This window comes from Sardina pilchardus, chromosome 5 (genome assembly GCF_963854185.1).
Source record: "Sardina pilchardus chromosome 5, fSarPil1.1, whole genome shotgun sequence".
Classification (NCBI taxonomy): domain Eukaryota; kingdom Metazoa; phylum Chordata; class Actinopteri; order Clupeiformes; family Clupeidae; genus Sardina; species Sardina pilchardus.
The window spans coordinates 8,063,199-8,079,745 of NC_084998.1; the positions used below are offsets into that span (position 1 = coordinate 8,063,199).

The 16,547-nt window shown below is 44.7% G+C and overlaps 2 protein-coding genes across 2 annotated transcripts in view; both read right to left on the reverse strand.

Annotated features, from left to right (window-relative positions):
- Nucleotides 1-4,879: 4,879 nt before the first annotated feature.
- hspb1 (heat shock protein, alpha-crystallin-related, 1) lies at nucleotides 4,880-10,515 on the reverse strand. The gene is made up of 3 exons (XM_062536240.1): nucleotides 10,040-10,515; nucleotides 8,048-8,111; nucleotides 4,880-6,079 (listed from the first exon to the last, which is right to left on the reverse strand). Exons 1-3 carry the CDS (start codon nucleotides 10,467-10,469, stop codon nucleotides 5,923-5,925), a joined length of 651 nt encoding a protein of 216 aa, XP_062392224.1. The 5' UTR covers nucleotides 10,470-10,515; the 3' UTR covers nucleotides 4,880-5,922.
- Nucleotides 10,516-14,607: 4,092 nt separating this feature from the next.
- The window catches only part of LOC134079755 (serine/arginine repetitive matrix protein 3-like), a 7,487-nt gene continuing 5,547 nt past the window's right edge, over nucleotides 14,608-16,547 (reverse strand). The window contains exon 4 of the mRNA XM_062535832.1: nucleotides 14,608-16,547. This exon is cut by the window's right edge and continues 1,266 nt beyond it. The gene's annotated coding sequence lies outside the window, so the exon portion shown is untranslated.

A 16,547-nucleotide genomic window follows, 5' to 3' on the forward strand; every position in this document is an offset into this window, starting at 1 on the left:
TTGTGTCTGTGTGCCTACGTAACCAATCACCACACATATCCTGTCCTGTTTCACCTTGGGGCCCACAGTCACACACACACACACACACACACACTGCTTTGCGCCAGGATAATGCATGAGTTGGATACGGCCACTTAGGGGGAATGAAAGCTTGAATTACCTCTCGATGACAAAATAGGACGTAGTGCTGAATCATGAAGAAGTGTTAGCCTTGGATGGGTTTCAAGATGGCTGACAGAGGAGGCAACAGCCCATCCACCCCCATCCACCCCCCCCCCCCCCCCCCCCCGCACACACACACACACACACACACACACACACACACCCACACACACCCTCCCACTTAGAGTCAAGTGTGCAATTGTGGAAAATGGAGTCAGTGGGGCATCTGTAAGCAAATTGTTTTTGCTTCCCCCAAACTTATTGATTTCGTTGTATTGTGTGTGTGTGTATGTATGTGGGAGAAAGGGAGAGAGCGGAAGACGGAGAGAGAGAGAGGCAGGGATTTGTGCATGTTTGTGTAGTCTGTAGTAAATGTTATGTGTATGTGGGATTATGTATGTTGCCCAATAAATGCAGGATGAATAGACCTCAAAGGACATTCATTCACAAGATAGATCTAAATTTATAATTGTTTAGGTTTTAAGCTTAGAGTTTAACATCTCTGAAATTCTAGTGTATTACAGTTTTTGTTTCTGATAGTCCATAAGTTAAAGCGACATATTTCTTGCAAATATAATACTATTTTGACATATCATTACAAATAGTATACAGAGATGGACAAGTCCAACCATTGGTTCTACCTGTGCATTTAACACAGGTGATCTCACCAATTAGCTGATCTATCTGGCTGAAGAGTTGTGCTAATTTGAATCAGCCGGTTTAAGTGAATGGTTGACACAGATATGTGGCACGACTTTTACTTTCTGAAGCTGGACTTTTCCACCTCTGATAGGATATCACTGGTATGTAAATATTCAAAATATTATTATAATTCAGTATAAGACGATGGAAAATGGTGGAAGTCTGACCATTTAGATTTTTTGTACAGGCAGAAATAATGCACTTTACACTACAGGCATGTTACTGCGTCAGGATAAATGGCTGATATGCCTGAATATGGCATCCGCTTCTCATAAAAACGTTGAGAATTTTATTGAAGCAGATTCATGGCAATGTACACTGAGAACCCCTTTTCTGATTGGTTAAGAGACAGATCATATATCCCAGTGTCTGAGACGAGGGCGCATATAAACCGTATATCTCTTGCAGGGTGGTGAGGTGTTCTGGAGGCTGTATTTGCTCCATGACTCTCCATTACGGAGCCGTCCAAAATGTCTGGGCATGTGTCCCTTCCTGCTCTCGGAAGTGACACTTGTTCTTGGATCGTCCACTGCCTCCAGGGACCCTGGACTGAACTGCCCTCATGATGACACCGTCACTGAGGGGGGGGGGGGTGGGGGGGGTGGGGGCTCAGCTCAGGCACAGACGTACAGTATACGTGTGAGTGGTGTGGGACTCGAGTGTGCCAGAGTGACCGGGCGTGGACGTCACTGGGCACCCTCTCGAGTTTCAATCCCATGGGAAGAGGCTTTTAGAGGGGGCGGACGGTGGGGTTGGTGGGGCGGAGGGCGGAGGGCGGCGGGGGGGGACTGGCAGTGTTGTGTGAGGCAGGACTAGAGTCATTGCTACTCCACCCCGGGTGAGCCTCCTTAGATCACATTAATTGGTGCCTTTGGAGAGCTGGCCTACTTACGCCTCACAGCTGAGGCTGGCGCAATGAGAAAGAGAGGGGGAGACAGAGAGGAGAGAGAGAGAGAGAGAGAGAGAGAGAGAGAGAGAGAGAGAGAGGGGAGGGAGGTGAATTCTCCAATCGGAGTACCGGCTGATGGCATGGCAGTGGTGGCACACGGGTACAGAGTGGATGGGAGGCCCGTCCTGGCACAGGGGCTGGACCGCTGGTGGATGAAGGATGGGGTGGGACATGAATTATTTAATCGGGCATTATCTCAGAGAGAGGGAGGGAGGGAGACAGAAGAGAAAGAGGATGGGGGTGTGTGGGGGGGGGGTGCTGATCGTGAGTCATGGTTTTGAAAGGTCCTATAAAAAGACTTGCCTTGAGTTGTACGCACTCAGCTGGAGCTTGACAGTGAGACATAAATGAGCTCCACGGAGATGGCTTGCATTATTTAGCCCGTTCGCCAAAAGCTCCTTTGACCTTATCACAGCAAATTACACTGTTGACTGAGAGCAACGCGAACACAAGTCAGACTTGCCAAGTAGTCAAAAAAAGAAAAAAGAAAAAAGAAAAAACAACAATTAGAGAGAAGTGTCTTCAGGCCTGTTTTTTTTTTTTTTTTTTTTAGGATGTCAACGAGTGAGAGAGCAGGCCGGACTGGGCCGGATTCCTGCTCTTTTCCAGGTTTGTTAACTCATGGAAAGGGAGCTGGAAGAAGTGACAGAGCGCTCCAGATTCCTGTCATCTGCTGCCAGAGAGCACGCCGGAAATGCAGGGCATGGAGGAACCTTTCTATAAATAGACGGGCCCTGCAGCTCCAGAGGAGAGAGAATAAGAGAAGAGGAGAGAGAAGAAAGAGAGAGAGAGAGAAGAGAAGACAGGGAGAATAAAGAGAGAGAAGGAGCGTGTGAGAGAGAAGAAAGCGAGAGAGCGTAAAGACTGAGAAAGAGAGAAGAAAGAGTGGGCATGTGCGCCGTTGTTGTTGTGCGTCGCTTTAGAGGCGAGAGAGAGTGTGGGGCTAAAAAAAGAGCCTGGCGAGTGGAAACGTGCTGTAAATAAATGAAAGAGAAGCCTCGCCTCTTAATCAGTCGTATTCCAGAAGCTTCTCCGAGGGGCCTGGCGTGCTGGGTTAAGCTGCTGGTTGGGAACAGGGTTCACCATCTGGGAGCACAACAGCACGCAGACGACTTGAGGACACCAGACTCACAGTAAGGAGGTGTCACTGGTGCTCTGAGTTTCCACAGGACTGTCACTCTTAAACACAAACATTGTTTACTTTATTTGTTTAATTTTAAGATTATTAATGTGTCAATCATGTATCCCATAGCATAGCCTAGAGCATCATGTTCACAAGAATCAGCCCTTCAAACTCTCCCATAAACCAAAACATTTGGAAAACATTGTCCCACCATTTACATGTAATGTGTTACACAACTTATTATTGACAATGGATTCAAGTCATTCTCACCCAAAGCATGTGGCGGTGGCTTCCTGGTCTGCATTGTCTGAGGCTAGAGGGGTATTGTCTTCGCTCTTGTTTGTTGTTTGTACTTACTGTCTTGTTGCATGAATGATGTCGTATCTGTTTCGGTGCCTTACCACTTTGCGCATTATTTTGGGATGCAAGTGCATATATCCTTTTACCACTATTGATTGATTTGCCTATAGGCCAGAAATACTCAACAGTAACAGTGCTGACGACAAATCGCAGGCATTACCTGGTGGTGATGAATGGTGTTAGAGCATCGGAGAGGGGAATATTATGTTTCCTCCCACATGATTCCTTTCAGCTAACCAACTCTTTCATTCTTTCTCAGAGCTACAGTATATTGTAAGAACTTCCCCTCCAGTAGCCATGGAAACAGGTGAGCATCAAAAAGAGCCAACCACCACTAGCTTCCGTATGAATTGGACGATTTGCTGTTCAGCATCTTCATAATACAGTATATTGCTGTGGCACCATGCACTGGATATATTGAGGTTTATCTACAGTCTTAAAACAAATGTGTTGAAAACAACACAACTTGTGTTGCTTTTTAGGCACATATTTGTGTCCAGATAGGAACAACACAGTTTGTGTTGTTTCCTTCTTTCATTTATTTCACAATATGTTGAAAACAACACAACCTGTGTCGCTTTTTAACACATCTCTGTGTCCAGATAGGGACAACACACTTTCGTTTTAAGAGTGTATGCGCAACAATACCAGACTCCTGTAATGGCTCTCCTTGTTAATGCCCACTTCCCGCTCATGAAGAGATCCTGTTGTCGTGTTCTTCTAAAATTCCACTGATCCCATTACCTCACTTCCCCTTGGCTCACAACACCAAAACAAAACAAAAGACCCAACTCTGATATGCACATTACAGTAGTCTATGTCAGATTCATTCAGCTACCAGCAGAGTTTTGGAACACTTGTTCACTATCACTACAGGTCTGCCACCTCAAATTGTTTACTCAACAAGAAATCGCAGGAAGAAACTCACATCATAACAGTATGGGGTTGTGATTTGATCTGACTTTATCTGTATACTGATATAAGAGTGGTGATATAGGTGTGGTTTTGCTAAAGAAAGGGACCAGACAGTGGCCATTAAGGACTATATTATGTTTCTCACTATAAAAGACTAACAGGTATCATATTGTCCTATTGGCTGCTATGAGGTCATGCATGTTGTTGATGGACACTGGGCGTTACTGCTCTTTCTTATGTTCTGCTGCTCCAGTCGTGGCCAGAATATTCCTGATTATAAGTTCGTCCCCTTAGAACGATACGTTTCTATTTGAGTTAGTGACATTCAGTATATTCTGTGACAATTTATTAAGGCGAAGTGAGGTGTTTCTTGAAGTTGTATACATTTTTGGACGAAAGAGGCTTGTTCCATTTATCCTTATAACTATGGAATTCTAAAATTGTGAAACTTGAAATTTTAGAAGTACTCAGAACGCAGATAGAACCTTAGAATTCCAAGGGGACGAGTTGCCATAACATCCTCCCTATCTCTACGCACACAGCTTACAGGTCATTAAAATAGTTCTACAGATTTGTTACTTTATTATTCTAATCACAATCATGTTACTATGTTTTCTAAACAAAACAAATGCACCATGTCAAAGTTACAACATAATGTGGACAAGTAATGTTGTGTGGAAAAGTTTATTCTCCATATGCATGCAACAAGCTTTTTTTTTCCAAACGCAACATTAGATGAAAAAGTAACATTTCCGCTCAGAGAAGAAATGGACAAATCTGTAAAATGATATCTCCGAGAGATACGTTTCTTAAGGAAGAACCAGTCTTGGACAGTTTTAGAGGCCAGGGCTGTGGCGGCTGTCGGAGTGGTGTTGAGGAGTCTGTGGCTATTTCTGAGCGTCTTCACAGAGCTGGAGCACGGAGATGGGGGCAGCGTGAGGACAGCGGGGATGGTCAGTGTGTGGACGGCGTTGGGGGCAGTGCTCAGAAAACCCACAGCTGTTTAAGCGCCTGCAATTGCAGATTTAATAGCGCAAATGATGGATCAAGGTGTGTGTGTGTGTGTGTGTGTGTGTGTTTGTGTGTCTGTGTGTGCATCTGTGTGTGTGTGTGTGTGTGTTTGTCTTCATTCAAATGAAGTGTGTAATTATTGCAGTGGCAGCCATATGGTGCTGGGGGCAGATATGTGTGTGTGTGTGTGTGTGTGTGTGTGTGTGTGTGTGTGTACTCTGGGATCCCAGCCTGGGTTGGATCATTAAACAAGAGACATGCAGAGATGAGGGATCTGACACAAACACACACTCACTCACACACACACACACACATACACACACACACACAGCCTCCGCCACCAGCCTCCTCTCCCCCATAAAGGCTCTGCGGACTGCACTGGTGGGACATCCAGTCAGAGGAAGTGGAGCTCAGGTCTCTGCTCCTCCCCAGAATCAATACTGTAAACGTATATCTGTCTCTGCACCACGCACCAGTGCTGTAAACCATCCCTTCTGCTTATGGGATTATGGCTGTGTGTGTGTGTGTGTGTGTGTGTGTGTGTGCAAGTCAAGTATGTGTGTGTGTGTGTGTGTGTGTGTGCAAGTTAGATTTGTGTGTGTGTTTGTGCAGGTCAAGTATGTGTGTGTGTGTGTGTGTGTGTGTGTGTGTGTGTGTATGGAGTGAGGGGATGCAGGGTGGTCACATGTCTGGGTTGGTTCTACTCTTTCTTGACCACGCTGCCATGCTCCACGTTGACGGGGATGGTGATCTCGGAGCCCTGGATGGCGGGTTTGGGCAGGGGGGCCTCCACGGTCAGCACGCCCTCGGGCGACAGGCAGGACGAGATCTTCTCCAGGTCAGCACCAGGGGGCAGTCTGGAGCACACAGAACAGCAGAGGCCCATTACATGAGTCAGCGAACAGATTTCTCAACTGCTGCTTGACAGTCTGTTACATCAGTCTATTAGTGTAACCGGCATGGACACATGACTCACTTTTCAAACAAGCAGACGTGTGTCGTGTCACTTGTTTAGGCGTCTGTTTTTGATCAATATGTGTAGAATAGTTTACGCTAAAAGAATAGGATGCAATGTCACTTCATTTGTAAGAGGTTAATGTTAATGGTACTGTTAATAATCTATACTGTTTAGGAAAAGGGTTGGTAAAAGGGTGTGAACATGATTGCACAGTATTGTGCAGTACTACAGTATGTCCTCCAGATGGCAACAGAGGGCCAAACAAGGTTTTTTTAAGGCCTTGTATTGTACAACCCTTTCTGTTCTATGATTTTAACCCACTTTTCGTATTGCTTGACAACCTGGTAACTACAATGTCAATGATTTACAAAGTATTCAAACAGGATTAATGTTTTGGACAATAAATCATCAACTCCTGCCTAGTAGCCTCTAGCTCCAGTATAATCTGGCTGGATTCTATACTGCACATTGTCCCTTAAATAAATAGACATGTAAATGAATCAACACATGTGCCATACCATAGAAAACCACAAACATGTTTTTTTGTGAATAAAAAATGACTTGAGAGGTTTGAGAGGTTAAATATGGGGAGGGACCGGAATTTGATGCACATGTGGATAAACGCCCAAGTGAGACTAACACTCCCAATATTAGTAACTATCTCCAGATGTTAGTCATCGTTTTTCCCAATCTTGTTATCTTAAATACACAACTTTTCTCATTTCAGAAAGTCCTTGTCTTGAGACCACAGGCTGTCTTTCCTCTGATTTAGAGATGCACACTTTTATCTGCTTGGCAAAGGAACTGACAAACCCATCTGGATCTTGAGATATTTAAGGTACTGTCTGTGATTCTGGCCAGAAGTTTGAACTCAGCAGCCAATCAAAACACGCCTCCCTTTGCGTGCTCCTCAAGCAGTATGCCCATTTCCAGGAATTCTTGTATGGCTCAGTCTGTAAATAGGACGAGTGGGTCCACTCCTATTTGTCTCCTATTTACAGTCAGTGGACTAACACCATCCTCTTTTTCTGAGCACCCACTGAACAGAACTCTAGAGAAATACGAGGAGCAATTCCCTGAATTTAGTAGAAGTGTCTTCAATTACAATGGCAGATTGTGCCAGTACATTGCAACACAAGTAATATTATGGTGTTAAGTGGTTGTCTCACAATATGCAGGAACTTTGGCAAAGAGCAGCGCATTGTGCAGGGCTCAACAGGAATAGCCCTCCCTTCCATGGTTACGTAACGGTCCCCGAGCCGTAAAATATGACTTTCGAGATGTTAGCTCACTTAAATCATGGGATTAACAGGAGTAGCCATAGAAGGATTGTATATCCCAGATGACAGTGCTGTCTGCCTTAGATGTTTGGCGTAGTGATGAAAATCTGATAAGGTCTTGGAAAGGCCTTTAAAGGAATAGTGTTCTGTCCAGGGCCATTCATTCTTGTGACAAAATGATGGGTTGCACTTTACCATCTATATATCTACATAAGACTGATGTGACACTGTCATGACATATGTCATGACCTAACCCCTAACTCTAATCCTAATCCCAATCCGACCCATAACTTGTCATGACAAAAACCAAATGACAGAAGCGCTATGTCATAAACATCTATGACTTGTTTATAATATCAGTGTCATATCACTCTTATGTACTGTAGATACAGTCAAGTGAAGTGTAACCAAATTATGACTAAAGAAAGTATATAAGATTTCCTTATTTTGCTGAACTCAGAGCTTTTACAAATGACCCTTTTACAAAACGCCCTTACAATAGGTGTCTGTTGCTGTGAAGCCGTTAATATACATTGTCTCTGGACCCAACACCTGCTGTGTGCCACTGTAATGTTTAGTGCACTTACGTGTATTTCCTTGTGAAGCATCTAGAAATGTAGCCGTGCTCGTCTCTCCTCTCCTCGTGCTTTCCTGAGAAGAGTAAACACACACACACACTGAGTTTAGCCAGAGACCCTGCAGCAATGGCCACTCAAGCAATGGCTAGCCTGGCCAACTGTGGTGGACATTCCAGTCTTCTTCAAACCATAAACCCCCCAAAAAATGTGTATATGTTAAAATGTAAAACGCCACCATATTAAGACCAGTTAAAGAATCAGTATGAAGGCAGTTGCTTAAGATTTTACAGTATGCTTGTGTTTTTAATCGTTCCCATTAAAAATGTCTATGTCTTCTCATGTACTGTAATATATTGTGCATGTAGATGACCGCAGTGCTTATCCAAGTGGAATGTGTTTGTTTATGTAACGGTACTTGATTCTATAGGCTGACAGTTATCAGCTATGGCCCTGATAAGTACCCGGGTGTCTGTGTCCTCTCACAGAATAGATAATGATGCTATAGTTTACCGCTGTGTGTATTGTGCTGTTCATACAGTCCGTAGGGGGGCACTTGATTCTATAGGCTCAGAGTAATCTTCTCCGCCTTCGATAGCTGACTCTGTGTCGGTTCACTGTCAAGGCATTGTGTGAAGTGTTGCACGCATGTTCCGCTCAAGCTGTCACTCCAGCCCTCCCCAGGTCCCTCGGGCCCCGCTGTGAAGCGCCTGTGCCCGTCTATTTGCTTTGACGACGGACTGATAACGAGGGGGGGGGGGGGAGGGCGGCGGGCACCCCGTCTCCTCATCCCCTGCGGGGCGCTCAGCAGATGGGCTGGCGAGCTTTAGGGGGTATCAAATGGGCATGGCGTACGCTGCGCTCCGCGACGCTCTCAGGAGCCGAGGCTTTTCAGCAACACCCCAGAGACGCGTCGCGCCAAGTCATGTTGCCCTCATGATGTCCTCATGGAGACGTCTGACAGGCCTCCCAGCACTTCATATCATCATCATATTAGGACACGGGGCCTTCAGGAGCAATTAGTTCCTTCCTGATTACGAGGCAAGCTTAGTACTAAAAGACTAAACACTCTGTCACAGCTCTTAATTTATAGATGCTGCTGCCGCTGCTGCTGAAAGGCACTCCTACCAAAGGCCGCGTCTGATTTGTGGAGGGTTGTTTAATGTCTCAGGAATCCGAGCGGTATTATCGAGGGCCAGGCGTTTGTCCAAACGCTTCCCCTCCCAGCAGACAGTTGGGAACACGGTGCTTTTTAAAACCGACGCCCTCGTGGTTTGTTTGCACTTTAGAGCTCTTGTGCTTCGACTCGGAGAAGTACACAGGAGTCGGTTTCAAAAGTCAACACACTGCCAGGCTTGTGTTTTGTGTCAGTGTGTGTGCAGAGTGGGTCTGTTGCTCCTTCTGCCATCTCTCACACACTTCTTAGAAAAGATGTTTGTACATCTCAGTAGTCTTGTGGAGTGTGAGCCAATAAATCCAGTGACACCAATTTCAACGTAATGTCTAGATCTAACCACTTTTGTACAGTATGTCTCCACAAGAGCCTCAAATACTCATTGTATGATTACACATCTACATCTCCAGGCACTGTTTATAGAATATCCATACTGAAATTTCAGCGGCTGAGAAAATGAGTGAATGTGCAGTTCATACTCTTTTTAAAACTATGACAAGCCAGCGTAGACAATTATAACAGTCAAGCTCAAACAAACTCAAGCCCAAGCAAAACAGTATCGTGTCAACAAGCGAAGTAATCCCAAAAAGCGCCCTGAACTATTTAGAGAGGGCGCAGTTAAAGTCTCACCTGTGGGCCCCGGCAGTGGCGCAACTGGCTGGGGCACCTGCACCGTACGCTGGCGACCCGGGTTCGATTCCCGCCCCGTGGTCCTTTCCAGATCCCACCCCGACTCTCTCTCCCACTCACTTCCTGTCATTCTCTCTACTGTCCTGTCCAAATAAAGGCATAAAAAGCCCAAAAATAAATTGTTAAAAAAAAAGTCTCACCTGTGATCTCGACCACGCCGTCTTTGGTCTTCACCACGATCTCCTCGGGGGAGAAGTGGTTGACGTCCAGGCTGACCTTCCAGCTGTCCGCCGTCTGTTTGATCTCGGACATGCCGGTGCTCAGCTGTCGGGAGAGGGCGCGGGCGTAGACCGGTGAGACTGGCGGCATCATGGGCACCTGGCTGGGCATCATCGGGGAGGCCATCATCGGGGAGGCCATCATTGGGGAGGCCATGTCTCCAGGGCCGGCGGCGGCGGGCAGCCCCTGGCGGATGTAGCCGGGCCAGTGGGTGCTGGGGAAGGGGTTGAACTCCTCGGGCATGGAGGGCATGCCGAAGGACTGGTCGAACAGACGGCTGCCCTGGTACCAGTCGCGGAAGGGGTCCCAGCTGGGGGTGCGGAGGAAGCTGAACGGAATGCGCCTCTCCATGTCGCCTGTGAACTGCTCGGAGGAGAAGAAGAAGTTGGAGGAAGAACTTTTCCGAAAAGGTACTGACTGCTTGTCGGCCGGCTGCTTTTATACCCAGCCCTCTGCCCACCCCTCCAGACACTCCTCCTGAAGCCCCCCCCCCCCGCAGTCCCCCCTCCCCTCCAGATATTTATAGAACTGACTAGAATGTCTATTCATGGCCGACCAAGCATTAGAATGGAATCCAATGCAAGGGCCCTCTTCAGCACAGCTGCCAAGCACAATGTGGCTGACCCCCCAATTGTAATCCGGCCCCCCCCTCTCTTCCAACATTATAGGGGCAAAGAGGAATCTAGGAGCCTGTTGTAACACAGTTGGTCCAACTCAGCATAATTAGAACCGCAACATGTGGTCTATAGCCCCCTCCTGTGACATATATGGACAGTGCAATATGTGACCAGTCACATACATGCCGAAATCTTTGGATGACTTTGGAAACTCTCCAAAATTCCCCGGGATATCAAACTAGACATCTTAAGAGAGTTATTAGTTAATCACACATCCATGAAGTCAATTTAAATATATTATCAATTCAAGGCATAATTGAATGTCTTTTTACTTGCCATTATAATAGTGTACATCTTCCAGTACAACCGAAGCAGCATAATATGAAATCTTCTAAATATATCACATGATATATAATATATAGTAATATAATTTGATATGTATACATTCTATAGTTTGAGTGCACTCAAGGGTACTGAGAGATGGGCATGGTAAGTGCTGCTCATATATCAGCCCTATATATGAATGCATGTCTCCGTGGACATAGTTCAACTAAGAAGTGCGCTGACATATACCCAGTCATATATGTCATTTGTTATGGAGCCCTGAGTGAAATGAACAGAGAGTGCAGACAGGTGCTGGTGCTAGGATGCCCAGCGGAGTCGTAATGCCATGCCATCCAGACCCTCTAATTGTCCAGCGCCACAGGCAGACCGATGCCAAGATGCACACGAGTGTTTGCAACCAAAACAAATACTCTGCGCTTCAATATCATATCCTTCTGAATATCATGACATAATGTCCTAAAATAATGAATTGTCTTCAATGATCATGCTGTGTATTGCAGCCTTTTAAACCACTTGTACATGCAGTATGTGCTAAATATTTCTGGACTGTGTGGTTAAATATGTTCTCTGCAACTTTGTGGTTCCAACCAAAACAAATTCATGTAGTGGAAAAGTAGAGACTGCACTCAGGGGCTGAGATCTATACAGAACTGTATTCAGAGTGCAGAGAAAGCATTACAGGCCATGACAAACAAAACTAGACAAACGTTTAGGGCCTACAGTAGCCCGTCATCAGGGTCTCAATCTTGACCAGGCGCTGACGCCTCTTTTAGGTTTCCACACCAATCACCAAGAGTGTGAACTATTCAATCCCAGTGGCCCACCATCTCCACTACCTGACTGAACTTGGCCGGGTTTCTCAGATTTGTTAAGAAGCTCTTAAGGGCTAAGAACGCTCCTAAGAAGTAGCGAATCTGGGAAACGCGGCCCTTATTTTTTTGGAGTTACGCACTGGACAACAAAGCGATTAGACAAAAGGCGCAGACGCCATCTCTACCCTTCTGAATATGACATAATATCCTAAAATAAGGAATGATTGTCTTCAATGATCAATGTGTATTGCAGCCTTTTAAACCATTTGAACATGCACATGCAAATATTTCTGGAATGTGTGGTTCAATATTTTCTCTGCAACTTTGTGGTTGGATAGGATGTTTTTCACTGCAACTACATTCATTTGAGCTCATACTAACCACCCCCACCACATTATTGCTCTTTCATAAAATATTTCAACATTGTTGATTGTTTCACCCTGTATTTTCTTCTGAAGTGTTTTCACATGCACATAAAGTGAGCAGGGTCACTCCACACACTAAAGTTGAAATTGCTAAAAATGCACCATGAAGACTTCCCTACAAGTACACTATGTTATGAATGTCAGTAGCATCTGCATGGTCCATGAGCTTTAGGATAGATGATCACAAAACATTGTTGACGTTGCCCGGCTACTGTCACACACACGTGTGTTTCACTAAGCCACCGTGTAATTTCCATGACCATATATATAACTTTGCACAGCTGGCATAGGGTGTGTGTGTGTGTGTGTGTGTGTGTGCACGCATGCTCATATACAGAATGTGCATGAGTTAGAATGTGTGTGTATGTTAATGTATATGCGTGTGCGCTTGTGTTTGTGTGTGTGTGTATGTCTGTGAGAGAGAGCGAGAGACAGAAAGAGAGAGAGAGAAGGAGAGAGAGAGAGAGAGAGAGAGAGAGAGAGAGAGAGAATATGTACGCTGTGTTGCTGACCAAGCACTGGCAGGGGCATGAGAGTTTCGCTGTCTCTGGACACTGTCATTATCTCCCTGGTGTCAGGCCACTGGAGATGAGGGATGACAGCCTGGACCGGTGGGATGACCCGAGAGTCTGGCCGTCTGCCCGAGCGATCCAGCAACCTCTCGTTTACTTACAGTATGATCCAAAGGAAACAAATACACACACACACACACACACACACACACACACACACACACACACACACACACACACACACACACACACACACAGAGGATATGAGCGTACTTCTGTAGAATCACATTATCTGTAAAGCAGACAAGGCACCACAAACAGACCAACACATTACTTATAAAGTTACAGTACACTTAATGGTGACAACTGTCATGTTGACTATGCAGTGACACAAATGATGAACCCCTTTATTTACACTACCGTTAAAGGTGGACTATGCCAGTTTTCTAGCTTAATTTACCTTAACTGATCAGCTTTGGAGTCATTGGAATGGTTATCGGACTTATTCCAGGTTGAATGATGGCTGTCTCGCTTCCCCCTGGCGCATGTGAGCGGAAGAACCACGCTTGCAAGTTTGTGCCACCGGGGCGGTGCACTGACAAACAGAAAGTCACGCTCATTAAAAGGTGGACTGACCGATTGAGGAGTGTTGTAAAATAAACACGCTATAGGGGAAGCTCTGCAGAGAAACCTACAAGCGTAAAACGAGAAAACAGCCAAGAAATCATCAAACCTGCATTGTTCCTCTTTAACAAGCAGCAACTGATTTGTTTTCAATATCCAATACATGGGTGTTAAAATATATTTATTCTGATATATAAGACTGTATGGCTAATGTATGATTAATGTGTGATTAGTAAAGAACTCACTACCATATAGCCAGACATAGGGCGTTACCTCTTAATCTTTTAGAATCTATTCTAGATTCTAGAAGTTTCATAGGCTGGGTAAACCCTGCCTGATCTGCCAGCGATTTCACCCTGCAGCTAAGGCTGGAAACCTGCACATCTATCTCTCCTGCTTCCTGTCCACATCTTCCGGGTCCAATCCCAAACTATCTCATCCAAAGGTGCACCACGATTGTTGGTCTGATTGGTTGAAGGACAATCCAAAAGCGTACACAGTCATTTTATCTATGTCCATTGATTGAACATCACCTTTTGTGCAGTAGAAATAAAGCGCAGACTCCCCAGGCTAATGTTCAGTTTTAAAAGACTAAGCTAGCAGTATGGTGATAGCCAGACTAGAAGTTTCATGTAATCCTGACTGAATGCAAGACTGAGTGAAAAGTTACTCTAGTCTTGCCCTTTAGATACTATAATGTCAGAGATGTACCAAAATCTTTTCTTAAAAGTAAATAAATACACAGTTGGTAATAACAACTGCCATGAATGGATAGATGACAAAAAAATATCCTACCATGTTCATATTTACTATCACTATATATACTTTCACAAGCAGTCATAGGTGATTTATTTATTAGATACTGTAAATGGGTTTTAAAATATATAATTCTGACAACGTTCTATATTTATGTACCAATTCTGACCATAGACTGTGCCTGAGGACATTAATAAGATTGCTTTGTCATCGACATTGATTTCTCATTGCAAACACACCAGTACCCTTAAAATAGATGTTACATTATAACACAGGGTCATTGGAACGTTCTAGTGATTTGACTGAATGAAAAATTGAGTATTAAGTAACTCTAGTGCCCCCTAGAGCTGAAAGTGGGCATTGCACAAATGACAATCAGGCAAATGAGGCTAGTTTTCCATTATAACATACTTTATTGTTCTGTATAATAATAATAATAATAACTAGAACACTACAACTACTGAGTTTTATACAATCCCAAGGGTAGGGCTTGGTATTCATTTCTGAAAAGATTTGAATATTTATTACACAAAGTTGAGCATAGTTACATTATTGATGTAACGCATGGAGCCGGAGGAAGGATCTCTGATCAATTGTTAGGAAGACTGGGGGGATGTTCCCTGATTGCACTTCCATGTTAATTTTTGATTTTTCTTCCACAGACCTTAAGGACATAAACATTGTTGTCTCAACCAGTGGGCTTTTCCCTTTCATGCCATTATACAACTGAAGAACAAACTTTCAAGGAAAAGCTTGCTAGCTGGTTGCCAAGAGACTGCCAAGAGCAGTGTGCAGGACTTCACAAACGCAGTGAAAAAAAAGAGAAAAGATTTACCATGGCAACTGCAACCTAGCGCCACTGTAGCAGGCTACTACTTCACTGATTTGGACGAGCCCACGCGTATCATTAGGGTCTGGCCAGGGTGGAGGGATCTGATTGGAGTGAATAAAAACGTATAATAACTGATGTTTAAATTCCACAAAAAGACAGTTCTGGATTGAATGAATAACCTATGTAAACATGGTCATCTCCAGAATGAGCAGCCAGTGCAGAGATGCATGGATGTAGGGAGGCCATCTAGGTCTCCAGCGAACCAATCAGGAGAGCCATGCAGACAGGAAACAGGCGTGTCCAACTCCCTTCATCTGCATAACTCCTCCCTCAAGTCCCATTGCATTATAAAGGAAGCAAGAGCTCAAATAATAACAATCATTTAGAAAAAGCCTACCGATGCAATATCAGTGATCACATTGGTTCGTTTACACACATAAACCACTTCACATTGTGGAATTCATCAGTGAATAAATAAAGGTTGATAAATAGATACATAAATAAATACATACACATTCAAATAAATAAGCAATAAATAAATAATAACAATAAATAGACGAGCCGTAAAGAACTGATATAAATAAATCTGGACTGAAAAGGCAGGCCTGCAGAAGTGCATGTAGCGTCTCTGGAGTCCCACGCCTTTTGAGTGCCGCGGCAGTACAGAGCCGGCCACGGCAGCATGCTGAATTCAAAACATCCCATAATCACGTCAGAGTGTAACCCCGGCTACAGCGCAGCTGCTGACATGAGGCGGGGGACCCTGGTCCCTCAGGGCTGTCACCTCACCCAGTGGAACAGCCCAGTCTTACAGACGGGGACAACACAAATAAATAAATCAATTGAGGGATCGTACAAAAGTAGCCCCCACCCCCACCCCAAACACACACACACACACACAGACACACACACACACACACACACACACACACACACACACACACACACACACACACACACACACTTCTGTCAGGGGTTGGATGATAGTTGCTTGGGTCAGGTGGAGGCTCGGGATGGGGATAGGGAGGGGAACAGGTGGTGGCCCAGACCCCAGGACGTGTAACACTGACTGGGTGCTTCCCCAGTAAGCAGCAGCCTCACCTCTGGTGCATCATGCTGTGTCTTCACACACGCGCACACACACACACACACACACACACACACACACACACACAAAAAGCCTCATAATCAATAACATGGGATATACAGTGCATAGTTTACAGCCTGAACTTGCAGTTTAGTTCTCAAAACCATACACCTTTACATAATATATGGTACATCTCTTACAAAATAAAAACAAAACAAAACAAATAAAAACAGTCCAAAGTTGCAGTAAATAATCAATCATCTAAATCTACTTGTTCTTGCTTTTTGTTCATCATGAAGATATTTGATACTTCAACAGTCTTTGGGGCAATACTTTTTTTTCCTCAAATCTCTTGTCGTTCTTCTGTGACTTCTCAGGATGTTTCTGCAACTTTTCATTTCCCACGGAATCTAGCAAGA

Excerpts from the sequence above, each read along its gene's own strand:
- hspb1 (XM_062536240.1), bottom strand. The coding sequence starts at position 10,469 with ATGGAGAGGCGCATTCCGTTCAGCTTCCTCCGCACCCCCAGCTGGGAC. Across the intron at positions 8,112-10,039 it reads CGGCGTGGTCGAGATCACAG|GAAAGCACGAGGAGAGGAGA; the intron begins GTGAGACTTTTT and ends TACTCTTCTCAG. Across the intron at positions 6,080-8,047 it reads TGCTTCACAAGGAAATACAC|ACTGCCCCCTGGTGCTGACC; the intron begins GTAAGTGCACTA and ends TGTGTGCTCCAG.